General features: G+C 46.0%; 2 protein-coding genes across 3 annotated transcripts in view; one reads left to right on the top strand and one right to left on the bottom strand.

The window, feature by feature from the left end:
* Window positions 1-3,922, top strand: part of SH3BP5 (SH3 domain binding protein 5) — a 70,165-nt gene extending 66,243 nt beyond the window's left edge. Inside the window, exons 8-9 of the mRNA XM_027961858.3 lie at window positions 2,229-2,489; window positions 2,872-3,922. Coding sequence (XP_027817659.2) covers window positions 2,229-2,489; window positions 2,872-3,071 — 461 coding nt within the window. The 3' untranslated portion in view covers window positions 3,072-3,922. The remainder of the gene's footprint in view (window positions 1-2,228; window positions 2,490-2,871) is intronic.
* Window positions 3,923-5,086: 1,164 nt separating this feature from the next.
* The window catches only part of CAPN7 (calpain 7), a 50,284-nt gene continuing 40,723 nt past the window's right edge, over window positions 5,087-14,647 (bottom strand). Inside the window, exons 15-21 of one of the 2 annotated variants that reach the window (XM_027961849.2) lie at window positions 13,972-14,107; window positions 13,326-13,401; window positions 10,070-10,215; window positions 9,250-9,312; window positions 8,583-8,713; window positions 6,327-6,419; window positions 5,087-6,232 (exon numbers count right to left, since the gene is read on the bottom strand). In XM_027961849.2, coding sequence (XP_027817650.2) covers window positions 6,088-6,232; window positions 6,327-6,419; window positions 8,583-8,713; window positions 9,250-9,312; window positions 10,070-10,215; window positions 13,326-13,401; window positions 13,972-14,107 — 790 coding nt within the window. In that variant the 3' untranslated portion in view covers window positions 5,087-6,087. The remainder of the gene's footprint in view (window positions 6,233-6,326; window positions 6,420-8,582; window positions 8,714-9,249; window positions 9,313-10,069; window positions 10,216-13,325; window positions 13,402-13,971; window positions 14,108-14,647) is intronic. The other variant, XM_042238561.1, reaches the window with a different exon arrangement.

Below are 14,647 nucleotides of genomic sequence, written 5' to 3'. Positions count from 1 at the left end.
TTGGGAAGTGACGCGCTTTCACCCCCGAGATTCCAAGCACTTACTAGGGCATCCGAGGCTCTGAGAAGCCCTGCAGGGAAGGAGCGCCGTCGGGGCACAGGGACTTGGGGGACAGCTCTGATTCGAGTCCTGGCCGTCCTGCCATGACGTGGGCCAAGGCCTGACTTCCCATTCCTTCCCCTGTAAAGTGGGGCATGTGATGGTCCTGGCTGTCCGCTAGAGAGGGGGTGGTCAGGACTGACTGAAGGCGCGCTGGCCCCTGGGGTCACTCCACACGTGGTGTCTGAGCGCGGGGACCTATTCCCAGGGCCACCTCTGGGAAGTGGATACAGAGGGCTGCTGTAGTTCCTTCCACGTCAATTCGGAAACCCACCCTACTGCCCCAGCCCTGTCTGTCTGCATGCCCTGCTTTGCTTTTTCTGAGGAATACTGGCTGTTGGCTTTTCCCCCATGATCCTTCCTCAGTTCAGTTCAGTTGCTCAGTTGTGTCCAACTCTTCGGGACCCCATGGACTGCAGCATACCAGGCCTCCCTGTCCATCACCAACTCCCGGAGTTTGCTCAAACTCATGTCCATTGAGTTGGTGATGCCATCCAACCATCTCATCCTCTGTTTCCCTCTGATCCTGCCCTCAATCTTTCCTAGCATCAGGGTCTTTTCAAATGAGTCAGTTCCTTCGCATCAGGTGGCCAAAGTATTGGAGTTTCAGCTTCAGCATCAATCCTTCCAATGACCACTCAGGACTGATTTCCTTTAGGATGGACTGGTTGATCTCCTTGAGTCCAAGGGGCTCTCAGGAGTCTTCTCCAACACCACAGTTCAAAAGCATCAATTCTTTGGCGCTCAGCCTTCTTCACAGTCCAACTCTCACATCCATACATGACCACTGGAAAAACCATAGCCTTGACTAGACTGACCTTTGTTGACAAAGTAATGTCTCTGCTTTTGAATATGCTGTCTAGGTTGGTCATAATTTTCCTTCCAAGGAGTAAGCATCTTTTAATTTTACGGCTGCAGTCACCATCTGCAGTGATTTTGGAGCCCCCCAAAATGAAAGTCAGCCTCTGTTTCCCTATCTACTTTGCCATGAAGTGGTGGGACTGGATGCCATGATCTTAGTTTTCTGAATATTGAGCTTTAAGCCAACTTTTTCACTCTCCTATTTCACTTCCATCAAGAGGTTCTTTAGTTCTTTACTTTCTGCCATAAGGGTGGTGTCATCTGCCTATCTGAGGTTATTGATATTTCTCCTGGCAATCTTGATTCCAGCTTGTGCTTCATCCAGCCCAGTGCCTTAATTCAGGCAACAAACATTCAAGTGTGAGGGCCCAGGTCAAAGAAAACTGTAATTTGAACAGCAGGGATGAATCCTTTAGTGTATCTCATCTCGTAAACCCTGTGTGGAGAGGGACATGAAGCTCAGAGATGTTCAGTAACTTAACCAAGGGTACCAAGCAAGCAGCAAAGATGGGATGTGAACTCAGGTCTGAGCCCATTCTGTGTGCCCAGCATTAATAGTACTTCCATGGGGCGCTTCAGACTGTCTAAGGCCAGGGGAGGAGGAAACGGGACTGGGATGTTGTTCAGAGCTGAGGTGACTTGCAAGCTGTCTCTGGCCTCAGTTAGAACGGCCCACAGACCGAGTGAGGCACAGGCTACAGAGGCCCGCAAGGGAACTGTGTTCCTTTGTGGCAAACGGTGATCTCCGTGGACTCACGAGATGGCAAGCTACTCAGAAAGTGACCGAGGTCCCAGCAGAGACTCCATGCAGGACAATCCGTCAGAGCTCCTGCAGCTCCTTCTGTGGGAGGAGGCAGCTCTGAGGCCTGGCTGGCTCCATTAGGACATGTCACGCAGGCCTGCCCTCCTCCTATGCCCATGGGGGTCCGTTCTGGGGTATGGGGTGGAGAAAAACCGGACCTGAGGCTGAATTCGCCTTCCATTCCACCTCAGGCAGTGTCTGGTGATGGTGACTTCTGGGACAGGGGCTGCAGAGTGACATGACAAGGACCCTGGCCGTTGGTGGGTCCAGCCTCCTCCCTTCAGGGTGCTCTGGAGTCTGGTCTTGCGAGCTGAGGCGGCCATGGCCCTTTTCTCCGGGGTCCGGTGGCCGGGTCCTGCAGCTGCCTGGCCCTTTCTCTGCAGTGGGGACGCCCGGAGGGTGTGTCAGGGACTGGGTGGCCCTCAGTCAGACCTGAGTGATGGCTCTTCTCTCTCCCCGCTCCCAGTGGCCTCCGAGGCCTTCGAAGATGACAACTGCAGCGCCTTTGTGTCTGAGGATGACTCGGAAACCCAGTCCCTGTCCAGCTTCAGCTCGGGGCCCACGAGCCCGTCAGAGATGCCTGAGCAGTTCCCCGCGGCTATGCGGCCCGCCAGCCTGGACCTGCCCAGCCCCGTGTCCCTGTCAGAGTTCGGGGTGCTGTTCCCGGGGCTGGGCCCCCGCAGCGAGTGCAGCGGGGCCTCATCCCCCGAGTGCGAGGTGGAGCGAGGTGAGTGCTGCCCCCTGGGTGGGGGGGAGGCAGGGACCACCCCAGGCTGGATGTTGCGATCAGGGCCTCTCTGAATGCGCCGCAGTGTGGCTCCTGACATGATTCGCTCTCTCTTGTGACAACAGTCCTCTGGGCAGGCACCCCCGCTGGAGAGGCTTCTGTTTCCCGGCTGTTAGCATAGGACAGGTCTCATCTCTGAGGGTCAGGGGCGTCTACAGCTTCTCAGGGAGGGAAAGCAGGAGGCGCTGCTGTGGTGGAGGCACTGCTGTGGCGGAGGTGCTTCTGTGCCCCCTAGGCGTCTGGAGGTGCAGCTGGCTGTGGGGGGGCCCGGGTGACCCCTGGGACTGTCAGGACTCACTGCAGGGTCTTTCCGTTTCCACAGGGGACAGAGCAGAGGGGGCAGAGAATAAGATGGGCGACAAGGCGGGCAGCCACCGGAGGCTAGGCAGCAGCAGTGGCGACGGCGGCAGGAGCCCCCCGAAGCCCGCGGGCCAGGCCCTGGAGGACGGGGTGCGGCGGCTGTCCCTGCGGGGCCCCGGGCGTGCGGGCCTCACGGACACACACGTGGTGCAGATCGGCTGACGCGCCCTGGCCCCGGCGCGGGCCAGTGTTTATACACGAACCAGACGGAGGACATTGTGCCAATAATCACAAAATATATGCCAAATCCCAGCCCTTTCCTCTAAACCGCACGAGTGAGGCTTCAGTGGGCTCGAGGGCTGGAGGTCTGTCTGCGGGGCAAGTGCTCCTGGGCTGGCGTGTTTTCCCGTGCAGTCAGTTGTGGGCGGGCTGTGACCGGGTCCACGGCCTTTGTTGGAACGGTCCCTGTCATGGTGTCATGCAAGCAGTAACCTGTTCCCAGAAAAGACCCTGAGCCAGCCGAGGGCCCGGGGAGCTGAGCCCCCAGCAGACTCAAGGGCCCACTTATTTGGGAAAACGGCCTTGTTCTCTCCTTTAGATCCCGTGGGGCGGGGTGGGGGGGTTGGTATCTAAAGGAAAACAAGTGCACGCAAATGAAACTCAAATATTTGCAACAACGCTTTCTGATCCAGTGAAGGCTTTAAAAAAAAAAAAATCCAAGAATTCATTTTCATCATCTCTGGTTTTCAGACGGGGGCGTTTAAAATGTGTTTGCTGGGACGCCCGTTAAAATACTTTTGTTTGTCAAAGGTTGCCATGAGCTGCACTTTTTGGGGTGGGAAGGGTGAATGCCGCGTGGGGATGGGGGGACTCGGGCAGGGGCCTGTCATGGATGGGAGCCTGTGGCTGCGGGCGGGGAGGAGTCCTGTCGCGTAAACCTCACCCCACCAGCCAAGGGGACTTATTCTAAGGCCCGTGCATGAGGAATGGTGGCCAGTGTTGTTCTAGGTCGACAAGGTGTCGGTTTCTCTGTAGGCTGTAACTTTTAAAAATAAACAGTTATTTAAGGGTTATGCTGCACTAGTATTTCTTAAGCGGAAACTGTCCCTTACAGTTAGGAAAGGGAGGGGGCACAGGGTGGCAGGGGCTGTTGATAGAAGCGATCGTGTCTGTTATGCTACCAGTGTTCAGTGTTGTAGCACTGCTTTTCTTGTTTCCATGGCTACCCGTATTTAGAACATTGTATTTTGTCCTTTTTTGTTAAGAAAACAGCATTTCTAAAAGAAAAAAAAACCCATTCACGTCTGTCAACTTATATATATATATATATATATGTCATTTGTAAATCTCTTCACACTGTCCTCTTTTTAATGACTGATACAGTATCCTAATTACAAGGTTATTTTGTACTTGTCTTAATACCTTGAGTGTAATAAAAATGGCTTAAGAAAATGTCTTTTTGTGACTTCAGATAAGGAATCCTGACACTGCCCGAATCTTCTGTCCGAGGCAGCCCTCTTGCCATGAGGAGCATGCATGCACTGGTCACCTGTTCTTATTTTCACTTAAGGTTCTGGGTTCTAACAGTGTACGCCCTGATTAGCAGGTGTGAATTGGAATTCCACTTCTGCTGCTACTGAAGCTGAGCAGTATGGAGACACGGTGGGCTCGAAACAAAGACAAGTGCTTAGGCTGGAGGCCTGGGCATCTCCCGGTCTCAGCCGCAGGGGCTGGTGAGTGATGCGGGCAGCCCTGGGCACTGGGCTTTGAAAAGCTCCCCAGCTGATTCTATTCTCTTTCTGTACCGGTCCAACCAAAGTTAGTCATTGTGCGCTCTGTTTAGAGCTCTCTACAGAATTCACACTGCAATACAGTATTGCTTATATAGGTCTCCCCCATTGGGTTTTGAAGGCAGGGATTAGGTCACAGTTTGCATCTAAGATAAGATCTTTAACACACAAGGCTCAAATCATGCCTGTAATAAATACCCCTGTTATGCTTTAGATTCTTCTTTAAAGTCACAGAAAATTAATCCACCTAAAGTATGTTAAAAGTGAAAGCACTGAAGTATTTACCAAAATGAAATCTCACTAACACAACAATCTGCCACTAGCTTGAATGAAAAACACTTTTTTTTTGGTAAAAAATGTGAATTTTCATGCAAGTCATGAGTTCTGTTTTAGATGGAACATACCACATGAAGTTCTTTAATAATTTCTCTAGGTTAAACTATGCAGTTTCCATAAGTATAAACATTTTATTTCGATTAAAGGTAATAGAAATACAAAAGTTTTAATAGAGATGAAAAATTCCACTATTTTTAGATCTTTAAAATCTTGACTGAGCATCATTCTACTCTAATGGATTTTTATGTAAACAATGGGGAATTTACACATAACAGTATCTTGCGACCCAATCACCATGTATTAAATTCTTAATCATGTTTTTTTAGAGTGCTCTTACCGTAAGAACACTGAACTATATGGAGCAATTTAAAGGAAGGCTATACAAACTAAATTGTGATGTCTTCAGTGTCTCAGACTACTGCTTTCCTCACCCTGATAAAACGGCACTGATGACGATGCCTCAGTCCTCTTCAGTGAGTCAATGGGAGACGGGTGTCCAGCCTCAGCAACCGTCACTCTTAAGCATGAGCATCTCCACGCTATAAAGTCAACTGTGTTTCTTAAACTCTATCCTTTCATGACCTCTGGGCAACAGTAAACACTTAAAGTCATAAATAACACAGAACTAAAATCTCATGGTAACACAATTCATTTGGTCATTTGTTGCCCAGGACACACAGGAGAGTTAACAACACAAGCAGGTTCACCTTACAACATGTGCTGCCAAAAGACAAACACAGCGTAAGTTCTCCAGAGAAGCCTCCCCGCCGCCGTTCTGCTCCGTGAGTCTGCACTTCCCTCATGCGGTCTTGGTACGGGCGTCCATCTCAGTGCTTGACTGCGTCTAACCTTTACGATCGTCTACACGCTTTCATGTAACACGGCCCCTAAGTGCAAGCCCACTCTGCGTACACACACAACCACGTAAACAGTACTTCTGAGCGACAGAGGGTAATTCTGACTACATACAGTTCTCACCACACAGCCTGACTTCAGCGCCAGATTCCCCAGGAGCGTTTTGAAGATTCCGCTCTGTTCTGACTGCTGCGTTACAGTGTCCTCGAGATCTGATGTCTGGTGAGCGTAAGACCCAGCGATCGCTGCGGTTTCTGTCACTGCAGCTGTGTCGTCTTGATGGGGATAATACTATTAAAGTCCAAGAAAAAGGGTCCTTCTTGTTTGGGCAGGAAAGTACTGGGAATGATATTGTAGATCCCAGCAGGTATGTTTTCCAGTTCCAGGTAGCAAAACCCACACCTGTGTTCAGGGAAAACGAGAACCAAGGTTTTTAAGTGATGATGCCCCAGAAGGCAGAGTGTGAATCAGACAGCAATCAAAAAGCCAGCATTACCTGTAGTCACCACTGGACTTCCTCTGGAACCCATGGGGACCAGGGTCTCCCACCACAGAAACTGTTACAACTTCAAATCCAACACTGTACTGCCTAGCAGTAAAAAAAAGAGTACATCACTGCTGTTACTAAGTCGTCTCACACATATACCCAAAATCACTATACCTAAAGTGCAGATAGACTATTAAGTACAGGTTTCTAAAGCTTCAGTAGGAGGAAACACCACTCTGAGGCACATGCATACCATTTTTACTCTTAATTACAGAAAATGTCATTTATCTTTTTAAGTTGAAGCCATAAAGGTGGACATTTTACGAAATTCACTTTAGAAAAGACTGTATTTTTATCACAGGTTCTCATAGAATAATGTTAAAATAGTGTATTAGGCAAAAAAAAAAAAAAGAAAAAGGAAAAGGAGAGAACCCTGAAATAAAATCTAAATTTACATAAGAATTAGCCTATGGTAGACGTGACATTCCAAATCAGTAGGGAAAGGATTATTTACGTAGGTGGTGATGACAAAAACTTAGAAAAAAAAAACTGTTACACTGTATTTCACACCAAATATAAAACACAATCCATATGTATTTAAAAAAGAATAAAAACCATAGAAGAACTAGAAGAAAGCACAGTGAAACTGATATTAGGGCAAGACTTCCTGGCCACAGCAAAATAAACCAAAAGAAACAGGTTTGATTATAATGAAAAATAATTTGTTATGTGAGAAAAAATCTGGGAAAAATGCCTGCAAATATGTGAACGAGTTAGTATTCTACATACATACCCTATTCATGCTTACAATTAAAAACATGACCAGTGCAACAGAAAAATGGGCAAAAGATATGAATAAATATATGAAGAGAGAAAAAATACACAGTCAATAAACATTCTTCCATATTCAAGCTTCCTAGAAATGAAATACAAAAGGGCAATTATGTACCTTGTTTTGCCTATCAAACTGGTGACATTTTTGAAAATGATTGTAGAAAAATAGCTTAGTCCTATCTAAAGGATTATTAGTTTCTTTCAAAACAGTCTGTAATTACCAGCAGGCAAAATTAAGCCTAGTTTTATTTAGAAGCTGGTACTATTTTTATTTGTATTCTCTTTTTTAAACCTTTTAAAACTGGGAAATACAACACAACACACAAGAAATATAACAGTGCACGCGAAACATATGCTGCTTAGCAGAAGTGAACAGACGCCCAGTTGTCCCCGAGGCAGCGCCCTGAGGAGAGCCCCCGTGCGGCCCTCTGGTCACGGCTTCTGTCCCCAGTGCGAGCTCGTCTACTGCTCCCCTCCTGCCCTGCCTGCGGCGTGGCGGCCTGAGCGCATCCTCAATGGCAGTTCAGCTCCACCTGCTCTTGGCTTCATGCAAGTGGGAGCACAGTACACACTGGGTTGTGTGGCTTCTGTCGCTCAGCTCAGCCTCCGTCCTGAGACCCACCAGCCTGTTGTGGGGAGCTGTTCTTTATTTTCACTGTTGTGTAGGACTCTGCTGCTGCTACCGCTGCTAAGTCGCTTCAGTCGTGTCCAACTCTGTGCGACCCCACAGACGGCAGCCCACCAGGCTCCCATCCCTGGGATTCTCCAGGCAAGGACACTGGAGTGGGTTGCCATTTCCTTCTCCAATGCATGAAAGTAAAAAGTGAAAGTGAAGTCGCTGAGTCGTGTCCAACTCTCAGTGACCCCATGGACTGCAGCCCACCAGGCTCCTCCATCCATGGGATTTTCCAGGCAAGAGTACTGGAGTGGGACGCCACTGCCTTCTCCTATGTAGGACTCTACTGCATGACTATTTTATAGTCTTTTAAAAGCCACTGATGAACACTGGCTGTTCTAAATTTTGGCTCTTACAATCTATTGGCTGTTTGGATTGTTTCTCTTATGACATGCCTGTTAAAAGGTTTTATTTTTGTTATTTTTTAAAACCTACAGGCTTTTTTCTTACTAATGTAGGATATTTACAAATCTTTTCATGTGCTTGTTGTCTTGAGATGTCTTTCCTTATCCTGAGGCTATTATCCCGTTTTCAGTAAGATACCTGGAACTGAATTTTAGATGGGATGTGAGTCAGAGGCCTGATCACCTTTCTTGTACATGGATATTAATTATTCCAGCACATCTTCCTCACTATACTGTCTTTAATCACAGATGAAGTACCCATACAAATATGTTTCAAAACCCTATTCTGTTCCACTAAGCTCATTTTTAACACAGTATCATTAATTTAAGAAAGTTAACTTTATCACAAACCTTGGTCCTCTTAGCTCGATCAGTAGCGGCCCCGTCTTTTCTATATGGAATTGGTAAATGGGGTTATTTTTGTGAGTCTCTTGGAAATTTCCACATCCTCCGGCACTCTGACCACTCCACTTTCCATTAATCTAATAAAACAAAGCCTTTGTATTAACAAAACTTCACATTCTAGAATTCTGCTTTAAAGACAATAAAATTCCTCTGCGCCTTTAAAAAGAAAAAAGGCAGCCCTCCACTGGGGTTCCATCGTCTGTCTCTTCAGTGTGACTCTTCAATCAGCCCGAACACCTTGCTGTCTCAGCCCTGTCTCCACCCCCCGTCTTCCAGTCCTCCCTGCCAAGGATTCCCCCTCAAATCCTCTTGCCCACATCCAGCCCACCCTGTAGAATCAGTCTCAAATGCTGCGTAAAAGGTTCCTGCACACTGCCGTCCCTGCTGACCAAGGTCTGCACGCATCTTCTTTCTCTGAATTCAACTTTTCCCCACAGGATCACTCTGAGCCCACTGAAGTTCGTGTGTCCCAACCAAGACTGGAGACTATACTTACAGTCAAATCCTACAATGTTTTTACTTTGTAAGAAACTGTTAAATGTGAAAGAAAAAAAAAAAGGGACTTCTAAGACTTCAATGAGACTGTGACCCAAAGGAAAAAAATCTCTTTTACCTGTTTTGATACAGTGTACGGGGAAGGAATCTTTGAAAAAGTAAAGCTGCATGCTGAGTATACCTAGAGTGAAAAAAAAATTATTATAGTGATACAATGTATACTTACAACACACTTTAGAATGTTCTGGAAGACTAAGAAATAAGCTGGGGTAGTTGACAGCCCCGATTCTGTGGGCCTCCTGTATCAGGGCAGGATTAAAGGACTGCAAGGGGGTGGCCAGGGTGCTTATCTTGGCTCCGCTGCCACCAACTGCGGCTCGGCTCGGGACACACCACAACCCCCCAGGCCTTGGCTTCTGCATCTTAAGAAAGCAGCTCCCCAGTGTCCCTTTCATCACTAAAAATCTATTCCTTTGAGCTTCTTTACTAAGTTATGGCAAACAAATCTATGAAGAAGACAATTACAATGACCTTCCCAGTTACACGAGAGCAATATGTTTACAGGCAGTAAATTTCCTTTCACTAAGTTCAAGGTTTTTTTTTTTAAGTCAATAGAAGTATTATGAAGACTAAAGGAGTTTTTATTGCTCTGTGAGTTTACTGGTCCAATATACCACACTGCCTTGGGAGTAAACCACTACTCTAAAACCTAAAATATTCATTCAAAATGTTATTCAAAATAAAAACATTTTGTTACTATTCAAAAACATTATTTTCTGCATGAATCACCGTCATAATTTAACAAAACTGTTATACAGATAAATACACACTCAGCAGTGTATAAAGGTCAATCTTCATAAATAAGCCTTTTGTAGGTAATCTCACAGGCAGAGGCGTTACTGCTCTCTGTCATCACTCTGTTGCGCTGGCTTACTTACCCGCACTGTGTAATGGATGGTGTTCTGCTTTTCATACTGGGAAACCACTAGCGTAAAGGTGTGGGTCCCGGGAGTGGTCAGCTTTATCTTAGTCAGATAATGAGGGCTGTTAATCCGAATCCCATCAATGTATGGAGGTGGGTCAGCTGAGAATAAACAAGTGGGGTTACAGAAGATGGGACTTTACTCTCTGTAGTTTTTAAGTTTTATGGTTGATGGTAGGAAAAATAATTAAATGGATGGACATCCCCTTAATTCTGTGTTTAAAATACAATGGTATTAAAGAATTACAATTTCAATTTAAAACTTTAAACAACTTAAAACTTGAAAATTAAATAATTTCTAATACACAGAAAGCAATCTTTTTGGAACACATTCAACGAGGTATATGATAATCCCTGCTATTTGCCCTGTGTCTTATTTTTCTCTCCTGGCAGAGGATTTTAAAATCAACATTAACTTCTTTTTTCCTTTTGAGGAAATTTTTTAAAAAGACACAAAGAAGTATATAAACATGTTATCTATATCCTCTAGCACTCAGGATTCAATTATCCTTTTTTGTCATACTAGCTTCTTTGTAAAACAGTTCCTTTAACCACCACCATTAAGTCTTATTCCATTCCACGCTGATGGATTTGATGGGCATCTTTGCAGACTTTTACACACACAGAGACACACACACACACTCGTGACTAAAGAAACAAGCAGTGTGTCTTGTTCTGCGCCTCATTTCTCACTCAGGCTTTTGAGATCCGTGTTGGTCTACACAGGCTCACTCCTTTCAAATCTGCAAGTGCAAGAGCACACGCCATCATGTGAGGCGGACACACTGTCTGTGCTTCCCCATCTAGGTGTCCAGATGACGTGGAGATCTGGTTTATTTCCAGGATTTTGCTGCTACAGGCAATGCCGCCTGAGATATTCTTTGACAGGCTCATGAGTCAAGGCTGATAGAATAAAGTCATTTCATGCATATCAATTAAGTCATTTAAGATCAATGCTATATTGCTGATATTATTTAGAAACACTGAATATTGATAACGTAACTTGCAGAAAAAATTTTAGTATCTCAAACGTAGTAAGTCTCTTGTGCTTAGAGGTGGTGTGGTCTAGTCTGAGGGGGAAAAGGACTGGCACGTCTGTGATCCAGAACAGTCTGACCTATGTCTCAATTTACTTTTCTGTCGGGTGGAGAACAGTCCAATTTACTTCCAAGTATCGTGATCAAAATAAAACTGTAAACCAGAAAGTGCCCTGGAGTGGCAAAGTCGCTCTGTGTAAGAAAGGAAGGAAACTGTTTTTTTAAAAAATCCAAGCACAAAGAGTAACAAGTTCTTTGAAATTTCAAAGCCGTGTAACACGTTAACGCTAGGATCGTAACTCACAACCTTTGTGTTTTGGATGTATAATGACTAACATGGAAAATGTGGCTTGTTTAACTTGATGTTTATCACTGGACCGACTGTGTGTCGTGCCCACCCCAGAGAACCTCAGGATACCCTCGGTGCAGCGGGGGAAGACGGCCACCTTTCCTAAGATCAAGCAAAGTGAAACTCGACAAAACCACTTCTGACCCCACCTGAGCCACCCGCGCCTGCTCCTCCACTTCTGACCCACCGGAGCCACCCGCGCCTGCTCTCCACATGGCCTTCTTGAGAGAGCCTCACCTCAGGCACGCCCGATCCTTTCCCCTGGGATCCCAGCCCACCTGTGGCCACTCTGTCCTTGTCAAGGTCACAGATGCTGCTGGGGTGCTAAGCCCGCCTGTCTCTAATCTAATCTCAGTAGGTTACAGCAACGGGAGAGCTAACAGGGATCTCAAATTTAACAAGACCCAAGGTTAACTTCTGCTTCACTCCACAGCAGATCTGCTCCCTGCCTGGCTCCCGCACCGCAGTCAACGTCACACCTTTCTGCTTCTCAAGCCAAAAATACAGGTGTCGTCCTGGACTCCTGCCACTGCCCACTAACCCAGCAAGTCCTGACAATCCTAACTAAACGCAAACCTATCCCCTCCTCATCCCCACCTTACCACCACAAGTTCAAACCACCGTCGCTTCTCACAGAAATAAAAATCACCTAATTAGGTTCTCTGCTTCCATTTTTTGTCCCCTCAAATATATTCTACAAAGAATTTTCTTAAAAACAAAACACATACGCACATGAGATAATGTCATTTTCCTGAGACCCTCCAAAGATTTCCATCATGCTTGGAGCAAAATTCCGACCCTTTCCTGGGCTGGGCGGACGGAACCTCATGTGATCTAGGCCTGCATACGTCTGACCACTTCTGACACCACACTGCCCAGGCCTCTGGGTCTTCGTTCTCTTCCCAGAAAACACCCATGCTTGGCCCATGTTAGGGTTCTTGCGCTGGCTGTTCCCTCTGCTTGTGATGCTCTTACCTCTGTCTTTGCACGACTGACTCCTGTTCGTCATTCAGAGTTTCTCGTCCTCCTTCTCAGAAGGCCTTCCACGGCCACCCAACCAAAGTGAACAAGCAGTCATGAACACCCTATGTTACCTCTTTCTACACAGGTGTCAGTATTAAGCTTTTTTCTCTTTCTGTCTCCCAAACTAGAATATAAACCAGTAGTTCCTACCATGCAGTAAATGATAGAAAATTTTCTTTTGACGTGAAAGCAAAATGGTCTCAACACAGTAAGTCAATGCCTTAGGGGAAGATTCACTGTATCTGGCAGGAAGGTTATCACAGAGGAAATAACATAAACCGGATCTTAACCACATTCATTATAAAGAATAGAGGAAAAGGAATATGCAGGAAGAGGCCAGGGAGAAGAGACTCTTGGTGGAAGAACGGAGAGAGAGGAGGGCAACATGGGCGTGATGTGCTCAGGAGCAGCCAGACCTGCGCCGAGGGTGCCTTAAGGAGAAGGCCAGAGTATAAAAGGCCTCAGACATCTCACTCAAGAGCCTGGACCTTATCCAAGAGTCCACAGAAAACCACAGATTTTCTGATCAGAGAAAAAGATAGGATTTAAATTTTAGAAATAAAGCTCTGACAGCAATGTGCGAGAGTGCAGAAATTCCAAATTCCTGAGGTCTCTAAATTTAAAAAAATAACACACACAAGTAGCATAAATAGCCACACATCTGTGTGAGCGGTTTCTATTAGTCTTATCAGCATAATTATTATTAATTTACTTGTATTACCTACATAAAACTTTTCATTTTTCAAATTAACCACACAAATAGAATTTTAGTGTTTGTTTGAATGTCTGTTTACTAAACATACCTGGGTAATAAACTTTTTTCCCATCAGTCTTGTATACAACCATTGTGATAAATTCGCGATTATTTGCAAAATCATCCTAAAAGCAGAAAGAATTCAATATGGTTAGGAAAATTGACTCACTATGTTCCTGTGTGTGTGTGTGTAGGTGAGGAGGGGAGGAGGAGATTATTTCTAAGTTTAAGAGCATTTCCACTTACTGTTATAAAATATGTCAATTAAACTGTAATTTCAGTAGATGAGCATGCTGTATGAAGCAATGTACTACAAAAACACTCTAAAAACCATTAAAATTATGATTACCCTTTATAAAACCAGGCCTAATGCATCAGCATTTCCAAAACCCCTTTAGCATATTTTTATGTTAATATTCTTAAGATCTAAAGCATATATAATCAACACTAAAACTCTCACTAGAAAGCACAGACCCCCTCATGCTGTTCTTCATACACGATTTCTGAAAGAGATTTGAAGTGTATAATTGTAAATTATCAATTTCCTTTGAGGAAAACGTTCATTTATCTAAGGAAACACTGTTTTCAAGCCACCCATATAAAGGAAACAGGCTGGTGGCCAAGTTGCGCATCTCGCTCACGTTGGTCTGTGTTTGAAAGAATGTCTGCGTGGGATGTAAGGAGGGTACCAGTACCTTGTCCGTTATGTGCCTACTAAGCAAAACCCAGACCGCGGCGCCCCCCTGTGGACACTGCACCTCCAACTTGTACTGGGGGTTGTTGGCCAGGCTGTAGGCGTCCTTCACCGGTCCTTGCTTAGCATCCCAAGTACTAAGAGACAACATCAGCAAGGAGGTCGTAGTTAAACTTCTCACAGAGCTAAGCTGAGACGCTATTTAAAAAAGTTTGGCTTCAAATACAATCAGGTTATAAGGTTTCCTTGTTTTCTTTTGGCGCAATCAAGAAGCATACGAAGAGTGACTATTACATGGCAGTTCTCTATGCATGCGGTGTGCTTAGTCGCTCAGTCATGTCCGACTCTCTGGGACCCCATGGACTGCAGCCCGACAGGCTCCTCTGTCCATGCGGCTTCTCCAGGCAAGAACACTGGAGTAGGTTGCCATGCCCTCCTCCAGGGGCTCTTCCCAACCCAGGGATGGAACCCAGGTCTCCCACACTGCGGGCAGATTCTTTACCAGCTGAGCCCCCAGGGAAGCCCAAGAACACCCGAGTGGGTAACCAATCCCTTCTCCAGCGGGTCTTTCCAACCCGGGAAATGAACCGGGGTCTCCTGCATGGCAGGCAGATTCTTTGCTAGCTCAGCTACTAGGGAAGCCCTCTATGGGTGTGATAAAACGCGAGAATACTAGT

The sequence above is a fragment of the Ovis aries genome, chromosome 1 (genome assembly GCF_016772045.2).
Source record: "Ovis aries strain OAR_USU_Benz2616 breed Rambouillet chromosome 1, ARS-UI_Ramb_v3.0, whole genome shotgun sequence".
In the NCBI taxonomy this organism is placed as follows: domain Eukaryota; kingdom Metazoa; phylum Chordata; class Mammalia; order Artiodactyla; family Bovidae; genus Ovis; species Ovis aries.
The sequence above is the reverse complement of the archived record's forward strand: the minus strand, read 5'-3'. Positions and strand labels throughout refer to the sequence as shown.